The sequence below is a fragment of the Muntiacus reevesi genome, chromosome 5 (assembly GCF_963930625.1).
Source record: "Muntiacus reevesi chromosome 5, mMunRee1.1, whole genome shotgun sequence".
Classification (NCBI taxonomy): Eukaryota; Metazoa; Chordata; class Mammalia; order Artiodactyla; family Cervidae; genus Muntiacus; species Muntiacus reevesi.
This window is the reverse complement of record NC_089253.1, coordinates 50,921,867-50,942,978: the sequence shown is the minus strand read 5'-3', so window position 1 is coordinate 50,942,978 and position 21,112 is coordinate 50,921,867. Positions and strand designations below refer to the sequence as shown.

The 21,112-nt window shown below is 58.3% G+C and overlaps 1 protein-coding gene across 1 annotated transcript; it reads left to right on the top strand.

Annotated features, from left to right (window-relative positions):
* The first annotated feature begins 1,691 nt into the window (after positions 1–1,691).
* On the top strand, positions 1,692–19,826 carry ETNK2 (ethanolamine kinase 2). Its single transcript, XM_065936681.1, has 8 exons — positions 1,692–1,936; positions 3,609–3,868; positions 6,719–6,841; positions 11,309–11,451; positions 11,996–12,079; positions 14,499–14,644; positions 16,180–16,253; positions 18,133–19,826. The coding sequence occupies exons 1-8, from the start codon at positions 1,769–1,771 to the stop codon at positions 18,203–18,205; spliced, it is 1,071 nt and encodes a 356-aa protein (XP_065792753.1). The 5' UTR covers positions 1,692–1,768; the 3' UTR covers positions 18,206–19,826.
* The last annotated feature ends 1,286 nt before the right edge of the window (positions 19,827–21,112 follow it).

The window sequence follows — 21,112 nt, the reverse complement described above, 5'->3', positions numbered from 1 at the left end:
CAATACCCTGGGCGGGAAGTTTGCAGAGAGCCAGCCCCTGGAGAACCAAAGCTAACGCTGTGGCAGTGGACTGTAGACAGAAAGATGCTCCAAGCTCATGGAGGTCAGCCGCTAGCTCAGGCTCCGTGCCTCCCCACGTAGCCCTTTAACATGCCATCTAAGGCACTAACACCTAAACGCATAGAACCCCAGAGGTCTGTCTGATATTCCCTTTGTACATAAGGAGAAACTGAGCCTCAGAGAGTGAAAGCATTCGGCCAGGATTGCTCAGTGAAAACACAACTAGAAGGCTGCCCATCTGACTCAGACCTTGGGATCTTCCCACCTTCCCACATATAGGTGAACCGTCACAGGTTCAGAGCTTCAGGTACGGGCCCAGGTGTACGAGCACATAGATCTATGCACTGAGCTCTTCCATATCACAAGACCTGGGGCTCAGGCCGAGGTCTTCTCCCACTCTGACGCCTTGGACGGTCTGTGGGAGCCGTGTAGCTTGGGGAGTAAGAGACCGTATCTGCCCGAATGAAGCCACTGACACTGTCCCTGTTCATGACAGCTGCTCACCCCTCTTCTGACTGAAAGAAGTGAGGCACTGAGGGGCTCACCCAGGCCCCAGCAAACCTCATACTCAAGAATTACCGCCTGTTGGGATTGTATGGAGCCCCAGGACCTCTCCTGGGCAGCATTCCCACATCTGTGACACCCCTGTGCAGAGCCAGGAGCATGACTCTCTGAGTCTTCTTGCCTGCTTAGCTGTATTTCCTCGCTGCAGGAAGGTTTGGAGTCAGAGTCCTTTCCCAACATCCTGGGCTCCGTGACCTTAAGCAGCCCCCACCCCCAACATCTTCTATCCTATTCTATAAGACAGTCATATAGACTGCTTACATTAAACATAAAATTGAATTAAATGTCGCACTAGCCCCATTTCAGTCGCTGGACAGTTACACGAGGCTGATGGCCACAGCCCTGGACAACACATAAACAGAACACTCATCAGCCCAGATGTTTTGAGGGGCAGAGCGGGATTCTGGGCAGTGATGAGGACAGGGGCCTTGAGGTTGGGAGGTTCCCGAAGAGGTGAAAGGGGCAACGTGGGAAACAGGCACTTTCCTGGGTGGCGCCGCGAGCTCTCTCCCAAGCCGGCTGGTGACTGAGGTCCCCACCGGCAAGCCCGCCCCCAAAATGCATCTCCCCAGTCCCCTCGTCATCCCCAAAGGCCTACTCCCGCAGAGCCTCTTGCAGGAATCCAGGGACTGCGGGCTCAGGTGGTGCCGCCCAAGCTGACCACCTGGGGGCGGCGGAACCTCCACACCTCAGGGCGGACTCCGGGAGCGCGGGGAGCTTTCCCCCGGCCCCGCCCCGGTTACCCAGGGTCGCGGCCTCTGGCGGCGCGGGAGGGAGGAGGCCCCTCGCGGCCTCGGAAGCCGGGGAGCGAACCGGGGCTGCCCCCTCCCCGTCCCGGCCCCGCGCCCCGGCTCCCGCGGGCAGCCCCGCGCGCGGATCCCCGGCGGTGGCCGCAGAAGCTGCAGGCGTATGCGCCGCCCCGGCGGGCAGCCCGTGACGTCGCGGCAGGCCCGGCCCCGCCCCCGCAGCGCCCCCGCCCGCGCCGCGCTCCGATCCCGCCCGCGCCGCGCCCCGGCCCCGCCCCCGCCGCGCCCCCGTCCGCGCCGTGCTCCGGGGGCGGGGCTGCAGGGGCCGGCTGTGCCCCGGCTGCCCGGCCCGCCCTCCTACCTGAGGGCCGGGGCCACCCCCGCGGCGCGCATGGGGCATGGAGGCGGCGGCCGGCGTGGGCCGCGGGGCGCTCCCTGGGCCCCCGAGAGCCGCCGCCGTCCCGTGCTTCGGCATATCGGTGGACCAGGACGACATCCTCCCGGGCGCCCTGCGCCTCATCCGGGAGCTGCGGCCGCGCTGGAAGCCCGAACGAGTCCTGACCAAGGTAAGCCGAGCGGGCGGACGGCCGGGGAGGCGGCCCCGCGGGGCTGCAGCTGGGCTGCGCGCGTCTGGCTGGGCATCCCTCCGGGTGTGGGTCTCAGGGGTGCGCGCCGCTGCTGCACGCGAGGGGGTGCGCCGGCGGCGTGCCTCGGTCCTTCTTTCTCTGTCTCGGTCCCTGAGCACAGACAGGCTCCCTGCTCTCTTCTCGGCCCTGCACACGCACCCCTCCTCTCCGGCCCGGGCGCGCCGCGAGGGCCACCTGCCCACTGTCAGCGCGCCGCGCGTGCGGGCCCCACCCCCGGGAGCTGTGCGCGCGTGCCCCCCGCTGCCCAGAAGCCGGTGCCCACCCGGCTCTGAAAGCTGCGGAGGCAGGAACTTTTAAGGGCGCCCCCCACACTGTCACGCACGCATCAGTGCCCCCGTTGCAGCCTAGGGTGGGAGCAGAGTCTCCGGGCTCTGAGCCTCTCCTGCTGGTCCTGGAGCCACCCTGTGGACCTCGAGCTAGCCCCCAGCCCCGCGCCGGGTGGAGAGCCTCTCTCCTGCCTTGAACTCTGGCTCAGCACCCCCTGCACAGGACACCTCCCTGCTCCCCTGGGCACAGGCACAGGGACACAGCCGCGAGCAGAGCCTCTCCCTGAGCAGCCTCAGGCTGACTCCCCAGCAGACCTCGGTAGAGGCTCCTCAGCTGCCCCAGTCCCTCCAGGAGCTGCCTGTGGGGGCTGCTGCCTTGAGTGGGCACCTGCGGCTTGTGCTGGAGCAGCAGGGGCTCCCCGCTGGTGGGGCTGCTGGTGGGGAGAGGGAGGTTCAGGACCTGGGAAGGCTTACAGACCCTTTCGGGAGAGGGGGAGTGGGTAACCTTTTCACAGTAAAAGAGGGCCTTGGTGTAAAACTTTCAGGCCATCAAGCAGGCCTGAGGTTAATTCCAGCACTGGCCTAACCTGCTGCCTTCCAGTCCCTCCACTCTCTGCGTCTCAGTTCCCCCACCTTTTCTTGCTTCGGTTGTCCCTTAAGGCCCCTTCCTGCCCTTTCACTCTGTATCCCATAAACTCCATGGTTCACTCCTCCTTGTCACCCTGCTTGGAGAACCTGCTCTCCCAGCGCAGGATCTTCTGTCTGCCTCTCCTGGCCATAAGGAGCTGTGACCACCTGGCCCTGGGGTGGGTGCCAATCTCAGTACCCTCCTGTATCTCTGCCGCTGGGTGGGGTAAGAGGGATGGCAAGGGGCCCTCTGCCTGGTAGGCAGAGAGATGAGAGGCCACTTAGGTCAGGCCGTACCCGTCCTAGGCAACCCCCCGCCCCCTCTGTGGCACTCTGGTCCATGGAGGTTTCTTTTAGGGCCTGGTGGGACCTGGGAATAGGGGGTGGGGGGGGGCAGGCTTCTACCCACCAAGTGGTGTGAGAATTTTTCAGCGGCCAAATCCCATTCCCCCGAGGCAGAACCAGGAGAAGTGAGCCTGGGCTGAGCCCAAGCTCCTGCTTCCTGACCTCTGGTCTGTCTCAAGCACTGGGAAAGGGTGGAGGGTTAGAGAGCTCTTCTCTCAATGAGAGGGCTGAAGGATGCAGGTGCTGCGTGATTGTGCTCAGCATTCAAACCAGCAACACGTGCTGGAGCTGGGGCAGCACAGGACCCCTCGCCCACCCCACACATCCCTGCGCCGCCCTCTCCCCTGTGCCAGCGCTTCACTGACGGCATCACCAACAAGCTGGTGGCGTGCTACGTGGAGGAGGACATGCGGGACTGTGTGCTGGTCCGAGTCTACGGGGAGCGGACGGAGCTGCTGGTGGACCGTGAGAGTGAGGTTCGGAACTTCCAGCTGCTGCGGGCTCACGGCTGTGCCCCGAAACTCTACTGCACCTTCCAGAACGGTCTGTGCTATGAGTACATGAGGGGCGTGGCCCTGGGGCCAGAGCACATCCGTGAACCCCGGCTCTTCAGGTAAGGAGGGCACCCGGGGTACCGTTTAGCTCCGGGATTCCACAGGCCTTGGGCTTTGAAGTCATTGGCCTGCTTCCCTGGTGGAGTGGAGTCCATGAAAGAGTCTTAAGATCTCTGAAATCCTTGAAATTGCATGGAAAGTGTGTGTGTGCTTATATTCCTTGCTCTGTGGAGAGCAGCTGTCGTTTTGTCTCGATATTCGTGAGGTCTGCTAAAAGGATGTGTTCTTGGGGAGGCAAGTGAGAATTTTGCTGAACATGAAACCAAAGGGGGATCTGCTTCCTGGTCCATGCCTCAGCCCTCCGCCCACCCCACATCTGACCTGGAAACATCTCGTAGCCTTGGAAGTGAAATCTGAGCCAAATCCCCAGAGCACTCAAGGTTTCCTGCTTCTCCCCTCCTGCCAAGAGCCCAGGGACTCCTGGAGAATGGGCCTTACCCGGGCTGAGCATGGCTGTACCTGCCCAGTTGGTGCCAGCCCTCTCCCCATACGAGCTCTTTCTATCCTTCCTAACAAGGTGGGAGCCCAGGTTTGGGAGACTGCTGAGGCTTCCTTCCAGAGACTCCTAAGGACCTACACCCCTTAGGGATCACCTCCTATTAAATGCCTGGATGTGTAGGACCCAGGAACTAGACTTAAGCTGTGGATGCCTCTGTTGGGGGTCTGGAAGGAGGAGAATAAAAGAAGAGCCATCTGATGCTCTCTTCTTATCATGCTGAGCAGGGAGGTCAGGCAGGATCCTCCTTCCTGCCATGCCCACGGGCAGGGCGCTCAGACCACAGTGAGGCTTGAGGCAGGCCAAAATTTACCCAGATGCCCCCGACAGCAGCACAGGGGTCTGCTTGAGATCTGTGGGACCTGTCCTGTCCCACCTAAGGGGAAGAAGCTTTTCAGCTCTCGAGGGAAACAGGAAAGCCCACTTAGGGAGCAGACCAAGAAGCATCTTTGCTCTGTCATCTGCTACCCAGCTAACCCCAAGTTGGTTAGTGCCCCTGACCTATGTGCAGTGAAACCCTAGCAGGCCCTCTGGGGACTTGGAAGAAGGGACTCTGAGAGCACTGCCTTTTGGGCTGGTTGGGCCCCAGGATATTCACGTGCAGTTGTGTGTGTGGCCGGGGGGAGGGGGGGTGGGGGTGAGGATGGAATCTGCACCCCTGTGAGAGGGTCTTCTCAGGCTGCGGGTGACAGGTCCATACGCACCCAGCTGGAGACGTGAGGTCAGAGTGGGCTGAGGCGGGGTGGACCCCATCCCGACTCCTCCCACAGTCCCCCCCAGCTCCCCCTCAGCCTTGTGCCAAGAAGCTCACAGATGAGCGGGTCCTTCCCACCCCCGCTCTCCCATGGATGCTGCCCAGCATCCTCCCATGGAAACAGTTATCACTGTCAGGAATACTGCAGGTGGATTTAAGTTTGATAAGAACTTTACACTTGGGGGAGAGTCAGAACTTGGGGTAGAGGCAGGAGGCAGATGCTTCCTTGATGATTCCCAGGACAGACCACTGTCCTTTAGGCAGAGGTGGGTCTCTGGGGGAAAGGCAGGGGAGAGCCCCGGGAGCTACCTCCCCAGGTTCCCTGAACCTCACCTCCCAACCTCCGTGTGATGCCTTCATGCTCTGCGGCATAAAGATGCTGTGTTGAGGTTACTTTCTCTGCTATTCCAGACAACAACCCTGTTGATACTCAAGGAAACACTCTGTTTAGGCTCTTTGCTTCGGAATCTTCCTTCGAGTAGGGGAGCCCCGGGTTTCAGGTCTGTCCCCGCCTTGCCCAAGCTCTGGCAGGCTCACTCCTGCCCCAGGGCCTCTCACCCCGAGAAGACAGCCTTCCTCTCTCACCCACTTGGCTGCTACGATGCCTCCTGCCCCTCCACCCTTTAAAGGTGAGAGCCTTGGGGGCTTCTGGGGGAGCCCCTATTCTGCCTGACTCTCCTGGTGGGTGATGGCTGCTCCTTCCCAGGACCTGCCGAGTGGAGGGGTTGTCCCTAGAACAACCTAGTAACAAGGTTTCAACAGCCAATGCCCTTGTCTTTCCCAGTGATTATTATTTGAGCAGCAGGCAAGGGTGAAGGAAGCTTGAATGTTGGAGGCTCGCAGCTGGGTGGGGGTGGGGCTGCAGGAGGGGAGCTGGCAGGGGGTGGGGGAGCCCGCGGGGGCGCGGGCCTCAGACGCTGGGCTCCTTATCAGGGCCTTCCCTCTCTGAGCGCCCGTCCTCTGCCCACTCCCCCCCTCTCCCAGCAGCCTCCCCAGCTCTGCTTTCTCCCATCCCACCACCCCCTGCCTCCCTCCCGGGACCTTGGATAATGTCCACGAGAGAACTTGAAAATAGAACGCTGGTTTGTTTTGCGTCCTTGGCACCCAGCCGCCAGCATCGCCTCCTTGCTACAGAGGAAGGGGCTGCCCAGATCCAGCCTGCTTCCCTCCCCACCTTGGCCAGGCTGATAAGAGACGCGCATTGCTCCTCTGCCTGGCATCACCACCCCCGATTCCTTGGGGCCCGGCATCTACCTCACTCTGATGGCGTGGGTCTGAGTCCAGATGGGGCGGGGCGGTGGGAGGGGTTCCGCCCCCACGCCCAGGTGACCCCTCTCTGCTCAGGGTTTGCCATGGTTACTCAACCCTGTGGTGGGGCAAGGTCCCTGACCTGTGGCAACAGCCCACTGCTTTGCCCTTTTGCTTCCTGGCGCTTTCCCAGCTCTGTTCGGAAAGGGCAGCTGCTGGGCTGAAGGCCATACCGTTTCCACGTCCTGAAGGTCCTGAGACCTTCCTTCTGCGGGCCCGAGGGCTCCTGACTTGTGATAGTCCCACACTGGTCCCCGTCTCAGACTCTGCTCTCCCTGTTTTCTGCTGCAGGCTGATCGCCTTAGAAATGGCCAAGATTCACACCATCCACGCCAACGGCAGCCTGCCTAAGCCCACCCTCTGGCACAAGATGCACAATTACTTCACCCTCGTGAAGAACGAGATTAACCCCAGGTACAAGGATCTCAGAGAGCCCGAGGCTTCCGCTGCCCCTACGCCTTAGCACGGCCCCTGGCCCAGCCTGCCCGACAGAAGGTTTAGCTTCAGTACCGATTCCCGGGCCTCTCTCTCCATGCAGAGTTCGGTCAGTTTGTGAAATCTCAGGAACTTGTTCCTGCAGTTTTGTCCTTACGTGCTTATTTCTCCTTCATTTTTTTGGTTAGGGCAGGTACTAGGGTTGAGGACAACATTTCCCCGTTTCACTTGCAGGATACTGAGCTCAGAGATGAGGCTTTTCCTGGGGTCCCAGGGCTCTTATTTCTGCAGGGCCCTTTCTCCCTGAGCTGGCTCTGAGCCCTGGGAAGGGATGGTTTGGCCCTCTTGAGAGCAGTGTGGGGCTCAGCTCACCAGCTGACAAGCCCTGGGGATGTCTACTTGCCCGGATGCCTCTTGCCCCCACAGGGCTCCGGGGCCCCGGTCCCCCACTTTGTTCAAACTGACAGCTGCTGCTACCTCACTGCTCTCCCCAGGGAGGGTGCGCTCTGGCCCTCCTGACATTGCCTTTCCCCGGGTAAGATGCAATTCCCTGGGCCTTTTCTTATGCTCTCTGGCCAGCAACCTGAGATCCTTCTAGCCTTCAGATACCTGACTCCCCAGCCTACTTGAGTGCTGAGAAAAGGGTGGAGAAAAGACTGAAGTTACCCCTGCCCCCCCAAAAGGCCATAGTGTGTCTCTGATCTCTCCACGTTCCCCACTGGGCTTGAGTGTCACTCTTTTCCAAATGTTCACGGGAGCAGGGTACAGGAGAGGTCTGATGGAAGGGCGTCTTGTCCCCCTCTAGGATAAGACAGTAATTAACCATCGCGAGGATGCGTCCCTGTCACACGCGTCACTCATGACTTTATCGGGATCCTCCCTCCCACTGATTGGGAAGCACCACTTAGGGACTGTTTGTCTTAGACGGCCGGTGTTGAGACCTTCCATGTCAATGTGTCTGCGACAAGGACTGCCTTCCCCCAGGAAGGGACTAGGACTGGAACCAGGACTAGGACTTATTCTAAGACTTGAACAGCACACAGAGAGCAAGACCCTCTGATCAGCCAGCCTCCCAGTTTCACTTGACAGACGATGAAACCGAGGCCCAGAGGAGAGATGGGCTTGCCCACCTGATCAATGGCAGTCCAAGGACTGGAGTCTAGGCTCGATGCTCAGGCATCACTCTTGTTCCTGCAGCTTCTTTTGACTGTACTGTCACTGTGTAATCTTAAGAGGGTGACGTTTTTGAGAGGGGCATGCTCTTTGAAGAAGAGCTGGCTGACTTCCTTTTCTCTCATCACACCTTTGACCTTGGGCGAATCAAGCTGCTTAAGTTGAGCCTCTTGAGGGGATGGATCCTGCCCTAAGCTGTCTAACCTGCAGCAAGCAGGACAGCGATGAGCAATCACTTGGATGAGACGAAGCACTTGAGTTCCCGTCATTGCCTAATAACCCTGATTTAGGGTTCATCTCACAAACACTGATTGGACTTTGAAACAATAAAAATACTTGAGGGTGAAGTGGCCCTGCCCTCAAGGAGCTTAGAAAGCATCCATGTAAATAGGACCCGCCTGTGCAGGGTATGCGGTGTTTGCATGAGAGGGGGCACCAGGAAACGTCTTCTCGGCAGACTCAGATGGCAGAGATGAGAAGGGAGGCCTCCGGCTGGAGGAGAGGCTTGTTTATGGATGATGAGTGGATGAGGTGGCTGGAGCCAGTCTTAGGAGGGCAGGTTGTGGGAGATGGGACTGCAGAGGGGAGTTGGAGCTAGATTGTGAGGGGCCTTCATGGCAGGTAAAGGAGCCCAGATTAATTTAGCAGGCAGTGGAGAGTCGTTGTGAAGGTGTTAGACACCTTCACCTTGTAAGGAGCTCATTGTAAAGGGCAGACTTGGGTGGGAGCTGGGGACTTTGAGGCAGGGAGGCCAGAGGGGGTGGGGGGAGTGTTATAATCTGATGGGCAACATCTAAGCCTAGGGTCCCTAAACTGGAGTATGAGGTCCCCCTGGGTGCTTGCCATGGGCAGATTCCGAGCCTAACCTTGGAGGTCGATTGGGAGGTCTTACATGAGACCCTAGGAATCTGCATGCTGACAGGCTCCCCAGGTGATCTGGGTGCAGGATCAGGGAGCCGCATTCCGAGGAACATTGCCGTGGCAGCTTCCCGGGGAGATGGAGGACGGGGATGAGGGAGGCCTGGCGGGATGGGCGTGTGGTCTGATGCTGGGTGGGGCCCTGGAGGGGCCCAGCACAGCGGGGACATGGGCTGATCACTGCTCAGGGGCATCAGGGGGAGGTGTGCACGGGTTGACTCTATGTACGTGTGAACACTTAGAAAGTCCTTTGTCCAGGGAGACGGTGCCCCCCCCACCAGCGCACCTGGATCTGAGAGCCAGGTGGACACGCCCAGGTTTCCCTGAGGGGGCCCCCAGCCGCTTCACCCGCTCCCGCTGCCTCCGAGGGACGGAGGAGTCGAGGAGCTGCAGGAGTTTCTGTGATGCGGCAGTGGTTACTGCTCTGCCATCCGCTCAGCCTTGAGAGACGTCAGGGCTGAAGGCAGCAAAACTGGCAATGTTTCTGGAGCTCAGGGGTGGGAAGCAGGGCAGCCCAAGGAGGAGGCAGAAGGTCTGGATTGTTCCCACGTATAACGAGCAGCATGGCCTTGGGGTGGCTAGTGTAGGGGTCAGAGAGGGGTCAGGGCCTGGGCGCCTGGCATCTTGGATGGCAGAGACGCTAAGACCTGGGCAAACCAAAGGAAGCCTCCTAATTCTTATCTTTGGATGGTCAGTTCAAGGGGGGAGGCGGGAAGGAATCTTGAAAGAAAAGGGAGCCTGTTAAGAAAAGCCAAGATGTGGACACAGAGACATTCCTGTGAGTGAGGGGCAGCCTCCCCCACCCGGCCCCTTAGACCCGCAGGCTCAGGGTGGGCGGTGCAGAGCCTCCGAGGGGCACTGACACCCCTGCAGAGCAGAGGCTCAGCTTGGGTTTGGGTTCTTGGACCCGCCAAGGACTGCTCTCCTTAGGTGAGGGAGTAGAGTGTCCAGGTGTGTAAGGCTCTGGAGGTGGGAGGAAGCCTCTGCCCTGAGCCTCTGTTTCCCCCTGGAGCTGGACTGGAGGCCTCAGATGCTCTTTAGCTTTGACCCTCTCAAAGCCTGGGAGGAGCCTCCGGCTCGTCCTCTTACAGGGCCGGTGAAGCTGCCTCAGCCGCTGAATCCTGTACCCTGCGTTCTGGCTTCTGGACTGGGTGAGGGCCCATGGGGCATCCTTCAGGAGAGTCAACGAGGACACATCTCCTTCTCAGCCTCCTGCATGTATCCCCGCTGCCCTGGACAAGAAAGCAAATAGGAGTCACATGAATGGAGATAAAACCCCAGAACCACCAGTGGGTGGAGGGGAGGAGGCTAGGTGTTTAAAGGCTCCGCTATTTGGTTTTTCAGTGTACACAGACCTGTGCGCTTCGCAGGACCAAAGTTCAGGGCACTGGCGCACAGAACACCCTCATCAGCTTCCCCATGGCCTCTGAGAGCATCGTTGACTGGCCCGTCCGTTCATTCATGGACATGTGCCTTTAGCAGAAGTGCCTCCCGTGGGCCACAGGGTCGGGTGGGCTGAGGGACAGCTGGGGCGTGCATCCATAGATACGCATCTTCGCTCCTGCTCTGGACTTGTCCTCACACACACGGGGCGGGGAGACACACCCACAGTTCAAGGGGGAGGTGCGTTACTGAGATGCAAGAGAAGTGTTTTTCTATCGAAAGGCCCTGGTATTCCCTTGGCCTTGTAGACGTGGGGCTAAATTTTTTTTTTTTTTGGCTTTCTTGTGTGGACCCGAGTGGTCTTTCTGTGCAATGGGAAGCTAGTCAAAATGGTCTCAGATCCTTCCCGACCATGTCACCAGCTGCCAGGGCAGGAGGGAGACACACCCGGACGTCCCTCTGCCTACTCAAGAGGGCCCCGGTGCTTCAGTCACTTCCAGGGCTCTGTCCCTCACCCACTGGAGGAGTTCTGGGTTCATCTTTAAAGAGAGCTACATCTCCCCTTGAGAACTGCTCTGAGAAGGTCTATTTGCATCCCTCCCCTGCCGCCCTTCTCCTTTCTGGGATAACCGAATTTGGATGCTCATTCTCTCCTCCCTGACGCCTCTTGAGCCTCCATCCTATCTCCTGCTCCCTTTCATGAAGAAGCAGGACGCTGATCAGTCAGGGACTTGTATGCTTTGCAAAGTGCTTCCGTGCCCATGTGTTGAGCAGCTTCTCAGAGTAACCACAGGAAGTCAGAAGGACAGGAAAACATTAATGTCCTTTTACATGCAGCCAAAGTGAGGGCTTGAAAGGCCGGCCGTTTGTCCAGGGTCCCTGTGCAGTGAGGGCGGTGACGGGGCCGGGGCCGGGGCGTCTGAGCCTCCCGCCCGCTCTCAGCCCCTCACCGGCCGCCTTGCCGCCACGCAGCTTGTCCGCGGACGTCCCTGAGGTCGGCGTGCTGGAGCAGGAGCTGGCCTGGCTGAAGGAGCACCTGCTTCCGCTGGATTCCCCGGTGGTGTTTTGTCACAACGACCTGCTCTGCAAGAACATCATCTACGACAGCAGCAAAGGTACCGCAGCCCGGCCTGGGGGGAGCAGGCCTCTGGCGGCTCTGTCAGCGGCTTTGGGGTGTCACTCCTCAGGCTGGTGCTGGGCAAGCGAAGGGAGACCGTCTGGTGTAGGTCTCAAGTTGATCTGTAGGAGAGAAGTGAAAAAGAAACAAATTCCTGGTTAGAAAACCTTTACCACAAAAGAACTCAAAATTATGGTTTGTGGAGCCATTCTCCCTGACAGTGAGGACGTCCCAGCTAACCCTGAGCCTTCACAGAGAGCGACCTCCCTGAGTTCCTGACCAGCTTCACCCCAACAGAGGCCTTAGCCTTATTTTCTGGTCCTCAGCCAAGGGCCCAGCTGGGTGAGGTGGGGAGCTGGAGCTGGGCAAATGGACAGACGGAAGGAAGCAGCTTAGAAGATGGCCACTGAGACGCTGGGTTAGGCTGGGTTGCTGCAGAGCCCCCGAGAGTCGGCGGGGGCACTCCTGAGGCTGTGAGAGCCTGACCAAGCCCTGGGTCCAACTCTGGGGCCAACCCTCCCTGCCTCTCCTCTGCCTCACAGGTCATGTGCGGTTCATCGACTATGAATATGCTGGCTACAACTACCAAGCTTTTGACATTGGCAACCATTTCAATGAGTTTGCAGGTGAGAAGGGTGTTACTGTTCGGCCTATGTCCAAGACACCCTCCTTGTGATGGGGGGCCAGGTCCAGGGGAACTGGGGGAGGGGGTTCGGTTTATGGGGAAGGGAGGCTGGACACACCTGTCCTCAAGATATCACAGCTCAGCGGAGGGGTGGGCACAGCCTGCTTGAGGAAGCCTCAGGTCTCAAGGTGGGGTGGGGAGCGGGTGGACCCATATACACAGCATGAGCCCCTGCCAGCCCATGTGGTACACACTCAGAAAACGTGCCCTCTGTGGGATCCCTGAGGACACTCAGCTTGACAGGTAAGGTAGAAAGAGATCCCTTCCTCTGGGCAGACACGGCCCACCCGCGGCTCCAGCGTAGCTTGATGTCAGCTGCCACTCGCCCCCGTCTGGGCTGCTTTTGGCCCAGTACAGCCCGTGTAAATGGGGTCCCTGCAGGCAGAGAAAGGGCAGAACAAGCAGCAAGTAGCTATTGGCCTGGTGGCCTGATGAGCTTAATTGTGGTGGAACTAGTTCAAAGTGTGTGCCCCACAACTTGACTCCCCAAGTTCACCTTTTGGCTTTGTTGCTGACTAGCTGTATGATCCTTGGGGCAAGTTCCTTACATTTTCTGGCCTCTGTAAGATGGAGAAGATAGCGCCTACCTCATAGTTTTGATACGTGATACACACACCAGCATGGCACACACTAAGCCCCAAGCCTGCTGGCATCATTCAGGGGATCATTCAAGGGAGGCTGGAGCACCTTGGAAGGGTTGGATGAGGGGTATGTCCTGGTATAGGCTGGCCTTCCATAAAGGCGGGTACGTACAATGGAATCATTTGTGTAGAGGAAGCAGGGCAGGTTTTTCCAGCTTGAGGGCTTAATTGTTAAACAATGTGATGGGGCTAAAGAGGCAACTGGTGGTTGAAGGTGGGCACCGGGGTGGGAGGGACATCCCCAGGCCGGCAGTGTGGGGTGCTGGGAGGGATGTAACCAGTCCCCGTGGCTTCGGAAAGGGAAGGCACCCGCCCCAGCCTCGGGCACACCCCAGCCAGCCGGGCCAACTCTTCCCCTTCTGGAATCCCAGGTGACCAGGGCTGTCAAGCTCTGTACGTGAGGGTGTGACTCCCTGGGGTGGCCACCAGCGGCACCCAGAAACCCACGGGGTGGTGGGGCCTCAGCTGTGCAGAGCAGCTGAGCTATGGGGTGTGGCCTGGAGCAGAGGCTGGCACTGCTGAGCACTGGGGCTGGGATTGCTTGGTTGCCAGACGCACCGGCCTTTCCGAAGTGGGTAACTGTGAAGCATCTTAAGTCCTTCTCACCCACCACACAGAGCAGAGTCCAGCTGGACTTTCTCCAAGGGGCCAAGGTCGTATCCTGCTTCCAAGTTGAGAATGAAGGCCAGGAACCTAGGATGGGGGGATGGGAAGGGCAGTGGAAGAGAGAGGCACCTCCTGGGTTCCCAGGAGCAGGGAGACCCTGATAGGAAGGGGAGCTAAGAATCCGTCTCTAACTGGCTGTGTGACCTTGAACAACTGTCTTCTCTCTGGGCCTCCGAGTGTAGCTCCGTGCCAACAGCTTCTTTTCCAGTCGCATTCTTGTGTTTCTCCAGGAACATAGGGAAGCTTGGGAAAGACAGAGAGAAAAGAGAGGGAGGAAGAGACAAGGGAAGGAGGCCCAGGCCTGGTCCCATCTAACAAATCGCTTCTTCCTGTGCCAGCTCTGAGCCAGTCTGTCTGCCACCGTGCCCGGGATGTGGCTCGTGTGTATCAGGCTGGCAGCTTGAGGACTCAAGAAAGGGCAGGACTAGAAGGCATTGAGGCCACTTAGCTCAGGGCTTCCAAGCATGGTTGTGTGTCCAAATCATCTGGAGAGTTGGACAGGGTGGGGTGCCTGGCAGTCTGTTTCTTTGCCAAGCACTCCAGGTGATGTTTTCAGGTAAGTTCAACACTGGTTACCTAAAAAGGAAGCAGTGTTTGAGATATTGATATATTGCATCCAGGCCGCTGAAAAGAAAGGGCTTTTTCAAAGTTAACTGGAGGCTAGTGTCAGATCTAAGACAACTAGACTCCTGATTCGGGGCTTTGACCCAGCGCCTCCTGCGTGCTGTGGTTTTGTGTAGGGTTCAGGGGTGCAGTGGTGCTGTCTTAGGGGAACCCCCATCACCTGCAGGACAGTGCCTTGCCTCTCAACAAGTCTGCCTCCCTCTGTTGTTTCCTCCAGCTCAGCTGAAAGCAGTGCCCTCAGCTGGGATGGGGGTCGGCTCTCCATACGTTAGAGCTTGGTGGTCAAAGAAGCTGGTTTCTTTGGCACAGCCCCCCAGGGCAAAGGAGATGGTGGTTTTGAGGGCATCAGGGAGCACCTGCTGAGCTGGAGGAGACCCCCCCAGGTGGGCCCGGCTCCCAGCAGCTTCTGAGCGGCTGCATCCCCCTCAGGTGTGAACGAGGTCGATTACTCGCAGTACCCGGCGCGGGAGACCCAGCTGCAGTGGCTGCGCTACTACCTGCAGGCGCAGAAGGGGACGGCTGTGACCTCCAGAGAGGTGGAGAGGCTCTACGTGCAAGTCAACAAGTTTGCTCTGGTGAGTGCTGGGGGCTGGAAGGGGGCAGGGAGGGAGGAGCTGGCAGGAGGGCTCACCCCCAGCTCCTGTCCCCTCACAGCCCTGTGGTCAGAAGCAGAGCCCAGGGTCAGGGCTGAGGTCCAGGGAGTCCCAGCCTTGGGGTGGAGTCTGGGAAGAGCCATCTTGGACTTCTTAATACTAAGATGCCCTCTTCTCTGCTTTCCTCCCATTCCATCAAGTTCAGGTTCTCTCTCCTTCCTGGAGAACTATTTCCAGGAAGATCCCCACTTCCTGTTTTAGCAATTCTCATTTGGACAAGTTCTTTCCAGTGTCTAACCTTAGCCTTTCATGCTACAGTTAAATGCATCCTTTGTTTTTTGTTTTAGCCTTTGGAAAAAGTAGAGAATGTCAGTTCTAAAAACTCCTCCTTGTTGACTGTTCCCACTGACTTACTCAGAACTGTGTGTCAGCCTTTCCCATCAGGCTCTTTCTTCTGAAATTACTATGCTGTCAGTTCTCAGTTTTGAGCGCTGTTTATCCAAGGTACATGCTTCATGCCAGGTCTTCACTGATATGTGCCAAGGGGATTGCTAGCTAGTCTTTCTGATGTCAGTCATGCATAAGCAAGAAGACAAATCAGCTGACGTGAATTTCACAATGCATTATAGAGCTTAAATAAAATCTTTAATCACATGTAATTTGGAATTGCCTATTCTATTTTCCTTATTGGTATAAGACTGATTCTCATCAGGTTCTTCCTTCTCTTTAAAAATATTTATTTTATTGACGCATAGTTGATTTACAGTGTTATGTTAATTTCTGCTATACAACCAAGTGGTTCTTTTTAAGGTTCTTCGTCCATGCCTTCCTTTAGCTAAATTTTTAGTAACCATTCCTACTTGCTAATTGATCTCTGCCCCTTCTAAGTCACGACAAGGGAGGAAAATGGGAGAGGTACTGCAGAGCCGACCGCAGAGCGGGCCGGCCTTGGGGTGGAGAGGGAACTCCGCGGGAGCGGGGCCCGGCCTGGGTCGCCGGGCAGCAGGGACCCCGCGCCCTGGCTTCTGGCGCCTGGGGCGGCCTGGGCGGCAGATGGGCCCCAGGTCGGTGGCCTGGCCCCTGTCTGGGCTTGTTTTCTCACCTCGCCCACCTCATGACAGGAGCGAGGGCAGTTTAGAGGCCTTCCCGTGACTCGCTCTCTGATGCCCTTGTTGCTGGGGCGCTGTGGACGGGGTGCCAGCCCCCCACCGGCGGGCCGGCCTGAGCTCTGCCTGCAGGATTTCTCTTCCTAGGGGTTTTCCTGGGTAGCCGGGAGGCCAGGGCTGGAGTTCAGGTCCAGCTTAAGCTGGGGAACAAGCTGAAGGTCTGCTTAAGCCTGAGGGCAAAGAGAACCTACCCTGCTTGCCTTCCGTAGCAGGAGTGGAGGCCATGCAGTGACCCCTGCACTACCCCCACCCGTGTGTTTCTGCCAGCGTCCTAGTTCTGTGTGTCTTTCACAATGACCGTGTCCTTCCAGCTGTCAGGCTCACCACACTGATTTTCTGACCTGTTTTCAGGCGTCTCACTTCCTCTGGGCACTCTGGGCCCTCATCCAGAACCAGTTCTCCACCATCGACTTTGATTTCCTCAGGTGAGTGCAGGGAGCAAGCTGGGAGTCATGTGGGGGGGTTGTGGGGGGCAGAACGGGGTGAAGGGGAGGAAGAGCCTTGAGCCCAGGGCATGGGGGTGAAGGACACCCCAAATAGGCCGGCCAGGATGCATGCCTCTGTGCTGTTCACTGCCCACGTCCCTGCCAGCCCACACGAGGAGGGCTGCTGCTCCCCAGACGCCTACGGAGTACGGAGTACGAGTGCCCAGGACCCCTCTCTAAGGGGGTCAGAAGCCTCTCACCCCGCCTCCTGCCGAGCTGCTTCCTCCTCCTCTGTTGTAGCCTGCTGTCTGCTCCACTGGCTGGCTCTTACCCACACAGCCTGGCGCTGATGGGAATTGCTGGAAACTAGTGTAAAGATCCCCTACTCCAGTACTCTTGTCTGGAAAATCCTATGGACGGAGGAGCCTGGTGGGCGGCAGTCCATGGGGTTGCTAAGAGTCGGACACGACTGAGCGACTTCCCTTTCACTGTTCACTTTCATGTATTGGAGAAGGAAATGGCAACCCACTCCAGTATTCTTGCGTGGAGAATCCCAGCGATGGAGGAGTCTGGTGGGCTTCCGTCTGTGGGGTCGCACACGACTGAAGCGACTTAGCAGCAGCAGTGTAAAGATCATGAGTGCAACCCTCATTTGATGGCAGAAGGGACAGTTGTCCAGAGGGTGGATGGCTGGCGAAGCTGCTCAGTGCCTGGTGCTGACCACACTGCCTCTGTGCATGGGCCCCGGGCCCAAGTGCTCCTTTACGGGCCCCTAGTGACCCATCGGGGGCTGTACCAAGAGTGTAGATGAGTACTGACCACTCAGGTGGCCCTGTCCTGTGAGACGTGGCCCCAAAGGACCAGGAATCATTTTGCCTTCCATCCTGGTCCACTCTCTGTCTTTATCCTCCTACCCACCCTCAGCTGAAAAGGAATCACAATGCGGGCTTCAAAGTGTTCACAAAAATTGGAAAAATGCAAGTCAAACCCTCAGTTACCCCCACTTTACACCCACTAGGATGGCTGCTTTTAAATACACAGAAAACAACATGTGTTGGTGAGGATGTGGAGGCACGGGAACCCTGGGCTCTGCTGTTGGGAAAGTGAAATGGTATAACGTCTGTGGGGAAGAATACAGTCCTTCCTCCAAGAGTGAACATAGAATTACTGTATGATCCAGCAGTCTTACTGCTGGGTCTGTATACTCAAAAGAATTGAAAGCAGGGTCTCAAACAGATATTTGCAGAAACATGTTCATAGTAGCATTATTCACAAGAGCCAGGAAGTGAAAGCAACCCCAAGGGTCCACTGATGGGTGAATGGATAAAACAAAATGTGGTCTATGCACACAAGGAATGTTATCCCACCTCCAAAGAGGAAGGAAATTATGTCACATAATACAACACAGATGAACCTTAGGAACATTGTGCTAAGGGAAATAAGCCAGTTACAAGAAGACGAATGCTGTGTGATCCCACTTAGATGGCGGAGCTAAAGTAGTCAAATCCGTGGGGACGGAAGTAGGACGGTGGGTGCTGGGGGCTGGGCTCTTGCTGTGTCGGGAGAGTCCAGGTTTACATAACGGAAAGTCCTGGAGATCTGTTACTCAACAAGGTGAACTTACTGATCACTGAGCTGTAAGAATCGACAGACAAACACGTTTGGGGAGAAGTCGCTCCAGTCTGATCTAAGAAGAAAAGTAAAAACTATAGTTGAAGTCAAAACAAAATGAACAAAAAACCCCAGCCTGGGCTGGGGTTCATTTGTCCAGATCTAGATGGGCTGAGCTGGTGAGAAATTTTCCTCATGGTGTGAATGCCCCCAACAGGGCTCACCGGGCTTCCCTTCTCACCCCGTTTCCCTTCCTGCGTTCTGGCAGGTATGCGGTGATCCGATTCAACCAGTATTTCAAGGTGAAGCCTCAGGTGTCGGCCCTGGAGATGCCAAAGTGACCACCCTTCCCAGCCCTCCCCCATCTGCCTGGCCAGACCTGCTTGTTCTCCAGGGCCCGGCTCTGCTCTGGGGTCTGCACCTTGGACAAGGTGGGCAAGGGGCCAGGGGGGCGTCCCTGAAGAGCGCTCTGCCCCTGTTCCCAGCCCTGAGAGATGCTTCTGGTGACTGTTTTTGTTTGGAGGGGCTGATAGGACCCAGCTCTGGGGGTCCTCTCCACCTTGCCAGACTTGGTGACGGGGAGTGCCTGAAACCAGGTGGGACTGGGACCGTAGCCGCCCTGGGAAGCCCAGCCTTCCCATCCTGGCCATCCTGAGTCTGGGCTCATACCTCAACCACCCTGGGAGGCCCAGCCTTCCCATCCCGGCCATCCTGAGTCTGGGCTCAGACCTCAACCACCCTGGGAGGCCCACCCTTCCCATCCCGGCCATCCTGAGTCTGGGCTGGGACTCAACCACCCTGGGAGGCCCAGCATTCCCACCCCCGCCATCCTGAGTCTGGGCTGGGACTCGACCACCCTGAGAGGCCCAGCCTTCCCATCCTGGCCAGCCTGAGTCTGGGCTCAGATCTCAACCACCCTAGCAAGCCCAGCCTTCCCATCTGGGCCATCCTGGAGCCTGGGCTAACTTCGTGTCTTTGACCTTCCTGGCCTGGGAGAGGGGGAGGGTAGGGGGGCTCCTTTCTACCTCCAGGGCCCTGAGCCTCCAGCCTGTCTACCCCTGCGTGCCCCAGGTGGGAGGTGCTGGGTCCAGACGAGTATCCTGCAACTCTGACCGATGGATGTATAGATGCTGGGGGAGGCATCTAGAGTCAGGTTTGATGGCTCCCCCAGCTGCCGCCTCCTGAGATCCCTCCCTTTCTCCAAAGCAGATCCAGCCAGATAAGCCCTTCCCATCCCTCAGTGCCCCTTCTGCCCCGGGCCTGTGCTCAGTCCCTCTGCCGCCGGCCAGAAGGGAAGGGAGGGCAAGGGCCTGAAGGCTGGCTCGGCTTCAGGCTGCCTGGCTGGAGGGGCTGCAGCCCAGAGCTGGCAGCTGCACGGAGGCCGGCATCCTCTCCCCTCCCTCCTTGCCCTCCCGGCCCTCACTTCCCAGGAACAGTGTCTCCACATCCCAGGAACAGTCTTCTGTCCTGAAGTTGACCCACGGTCTTCCCCTGTGGAGTAACTAGTGGGAGTCGAAGGGCAGGGGCCACAGACGGCCAGGGCTCACCCAGCGTGCAGGGTCCTGGGTGGGATTGGCGGTGATGGTGCTTCCCCGACTCAATGGCCTCCACCTCCTTCCTGCCCACACCGCCTTTCGGGTCCTCCTGGCTCTGGCCTATAAAATTACTCATTTGTAAATGATCATCATTTTCTGCATTAAAATGGTCATGTATGGACCACCCCTGAGAGCCACTAGTGAGGATTTGACCTGGATCCTGTGATATGCTCTGTGGTGGTGTGGAGGGGGTGTGGCCCCTCCTCTCTGGGGTCCCGGCTTGGGGCAGAATTGATGGTCTCACAGTTCTACTGCTTTTGAAGTTGACCCTGAGAGGGCAGAGCCTACAGGGAACAAGGCCGTGGATGCCTGTCCAGGTGATGGGCCAGGGAGACCCACACGCACATGCTCAGGACTTCCTTGGTGCTCGCTCACCCCTAGCTGTTGAGTTGAGCGGGGAGTGGCTGAGAGCAGGCCAGGGTGATTATTTCTGGACCCACACTGTGGCCTCGGTAGGCCAGAGAAGAGAAGCTCAGAGCTGGGCAGGCGCCTCCCAGCAGCCCCGGCTGCACTCCGAGGGTCAGCCTCGGGGCCCCAGGAAGGTGCCCGGTGCCCTTAGGAGTAGAACCCGCAGCAGCAGTGGCCGCCTGCCAGGTGAACCCTGCTTGGCTTGTGCTTGCAGAAGTACCTGTGAGCCGCGGCAACCTCTGCAGTCGAGCTGGCGCTGGAAGCTGGGACCTTGTTCAAGGTCCTGGTGACCCAGCGTGGCCAGGCCCCTGGCAGGCAGCAGTATCACGCCTAGGAGGGATGTCAGGAGGACGTGGGCAAAGGGCTGCCCCAGCGTAGGGCGGGTGCCAGGGCTGGGCACCTCGGACCCCTGGGGATCATCTCTGGGGTCAGGGGTCATGGGCACTGCCTTCCTGGGGGCTGTAAGGCAGTATTCCCCAGAGACCATCCACCTCTGGAGCTGAGGGAGCCACTGTGAAGGCAGCTTTGTTCCCAGACGCCTGGGGCCTTGATGTCCACTTCCCAGGTGGCTCAGCGGTAAAGAATCCGCCTGCCAATGCAGGAGATGCAGGAAATGTGGGTTTGATCCCTGGGTGGGGAAGATCCTCAGCAGGAAATGGCAACCCACTCCAGTATTCTTGCCTGGGAAATCCCTTTGACAGAGGAGCCTGCAGCCCACGGGTCCACAAGGAGTTGGGCACAACTGAGTGAGTGAGTGAGCGCACCCTGATGCACTGAAACGGTGGCACAGTGGTGAGCAGGCAGCAGCTGGTATTGGGCCCCAGTTTCCTGAGTCCCCGTGGCTTGGCCACCACCTGCAGCAGAGTTCATGAGTCTCCATCCACTACAGCCTTTGAGAAATGATTCTCATCCCTCCAGTTCCCCAGGGGGTGGGCAGGGAGGGGCGGGTTGGGTGCTGGGAGGTTTGGGCACGCCACTCCCAAACAAAACCTGGAGTCTCACCGTGTCTCCTTCCACTGCCCCCAGCACTAACCAGCACCCCTGCCCACAGGCCTTAGCACCAGGCCTCCCAGACTCTGGGGTGGCCTGGGATGCTCCCTCAGGCCCCTTCCTGACACTGAGCAGGTGTTCTAGGCAAAGCACTCCTGGGCACACGTTCATCTCTGCTCTGCTCTGCCCTGCCCCTTACCCTCCAGAGAGATACCCAGGGCGCAAAGAACAAGGTCGTGCCCCAGCTTCCTAGCG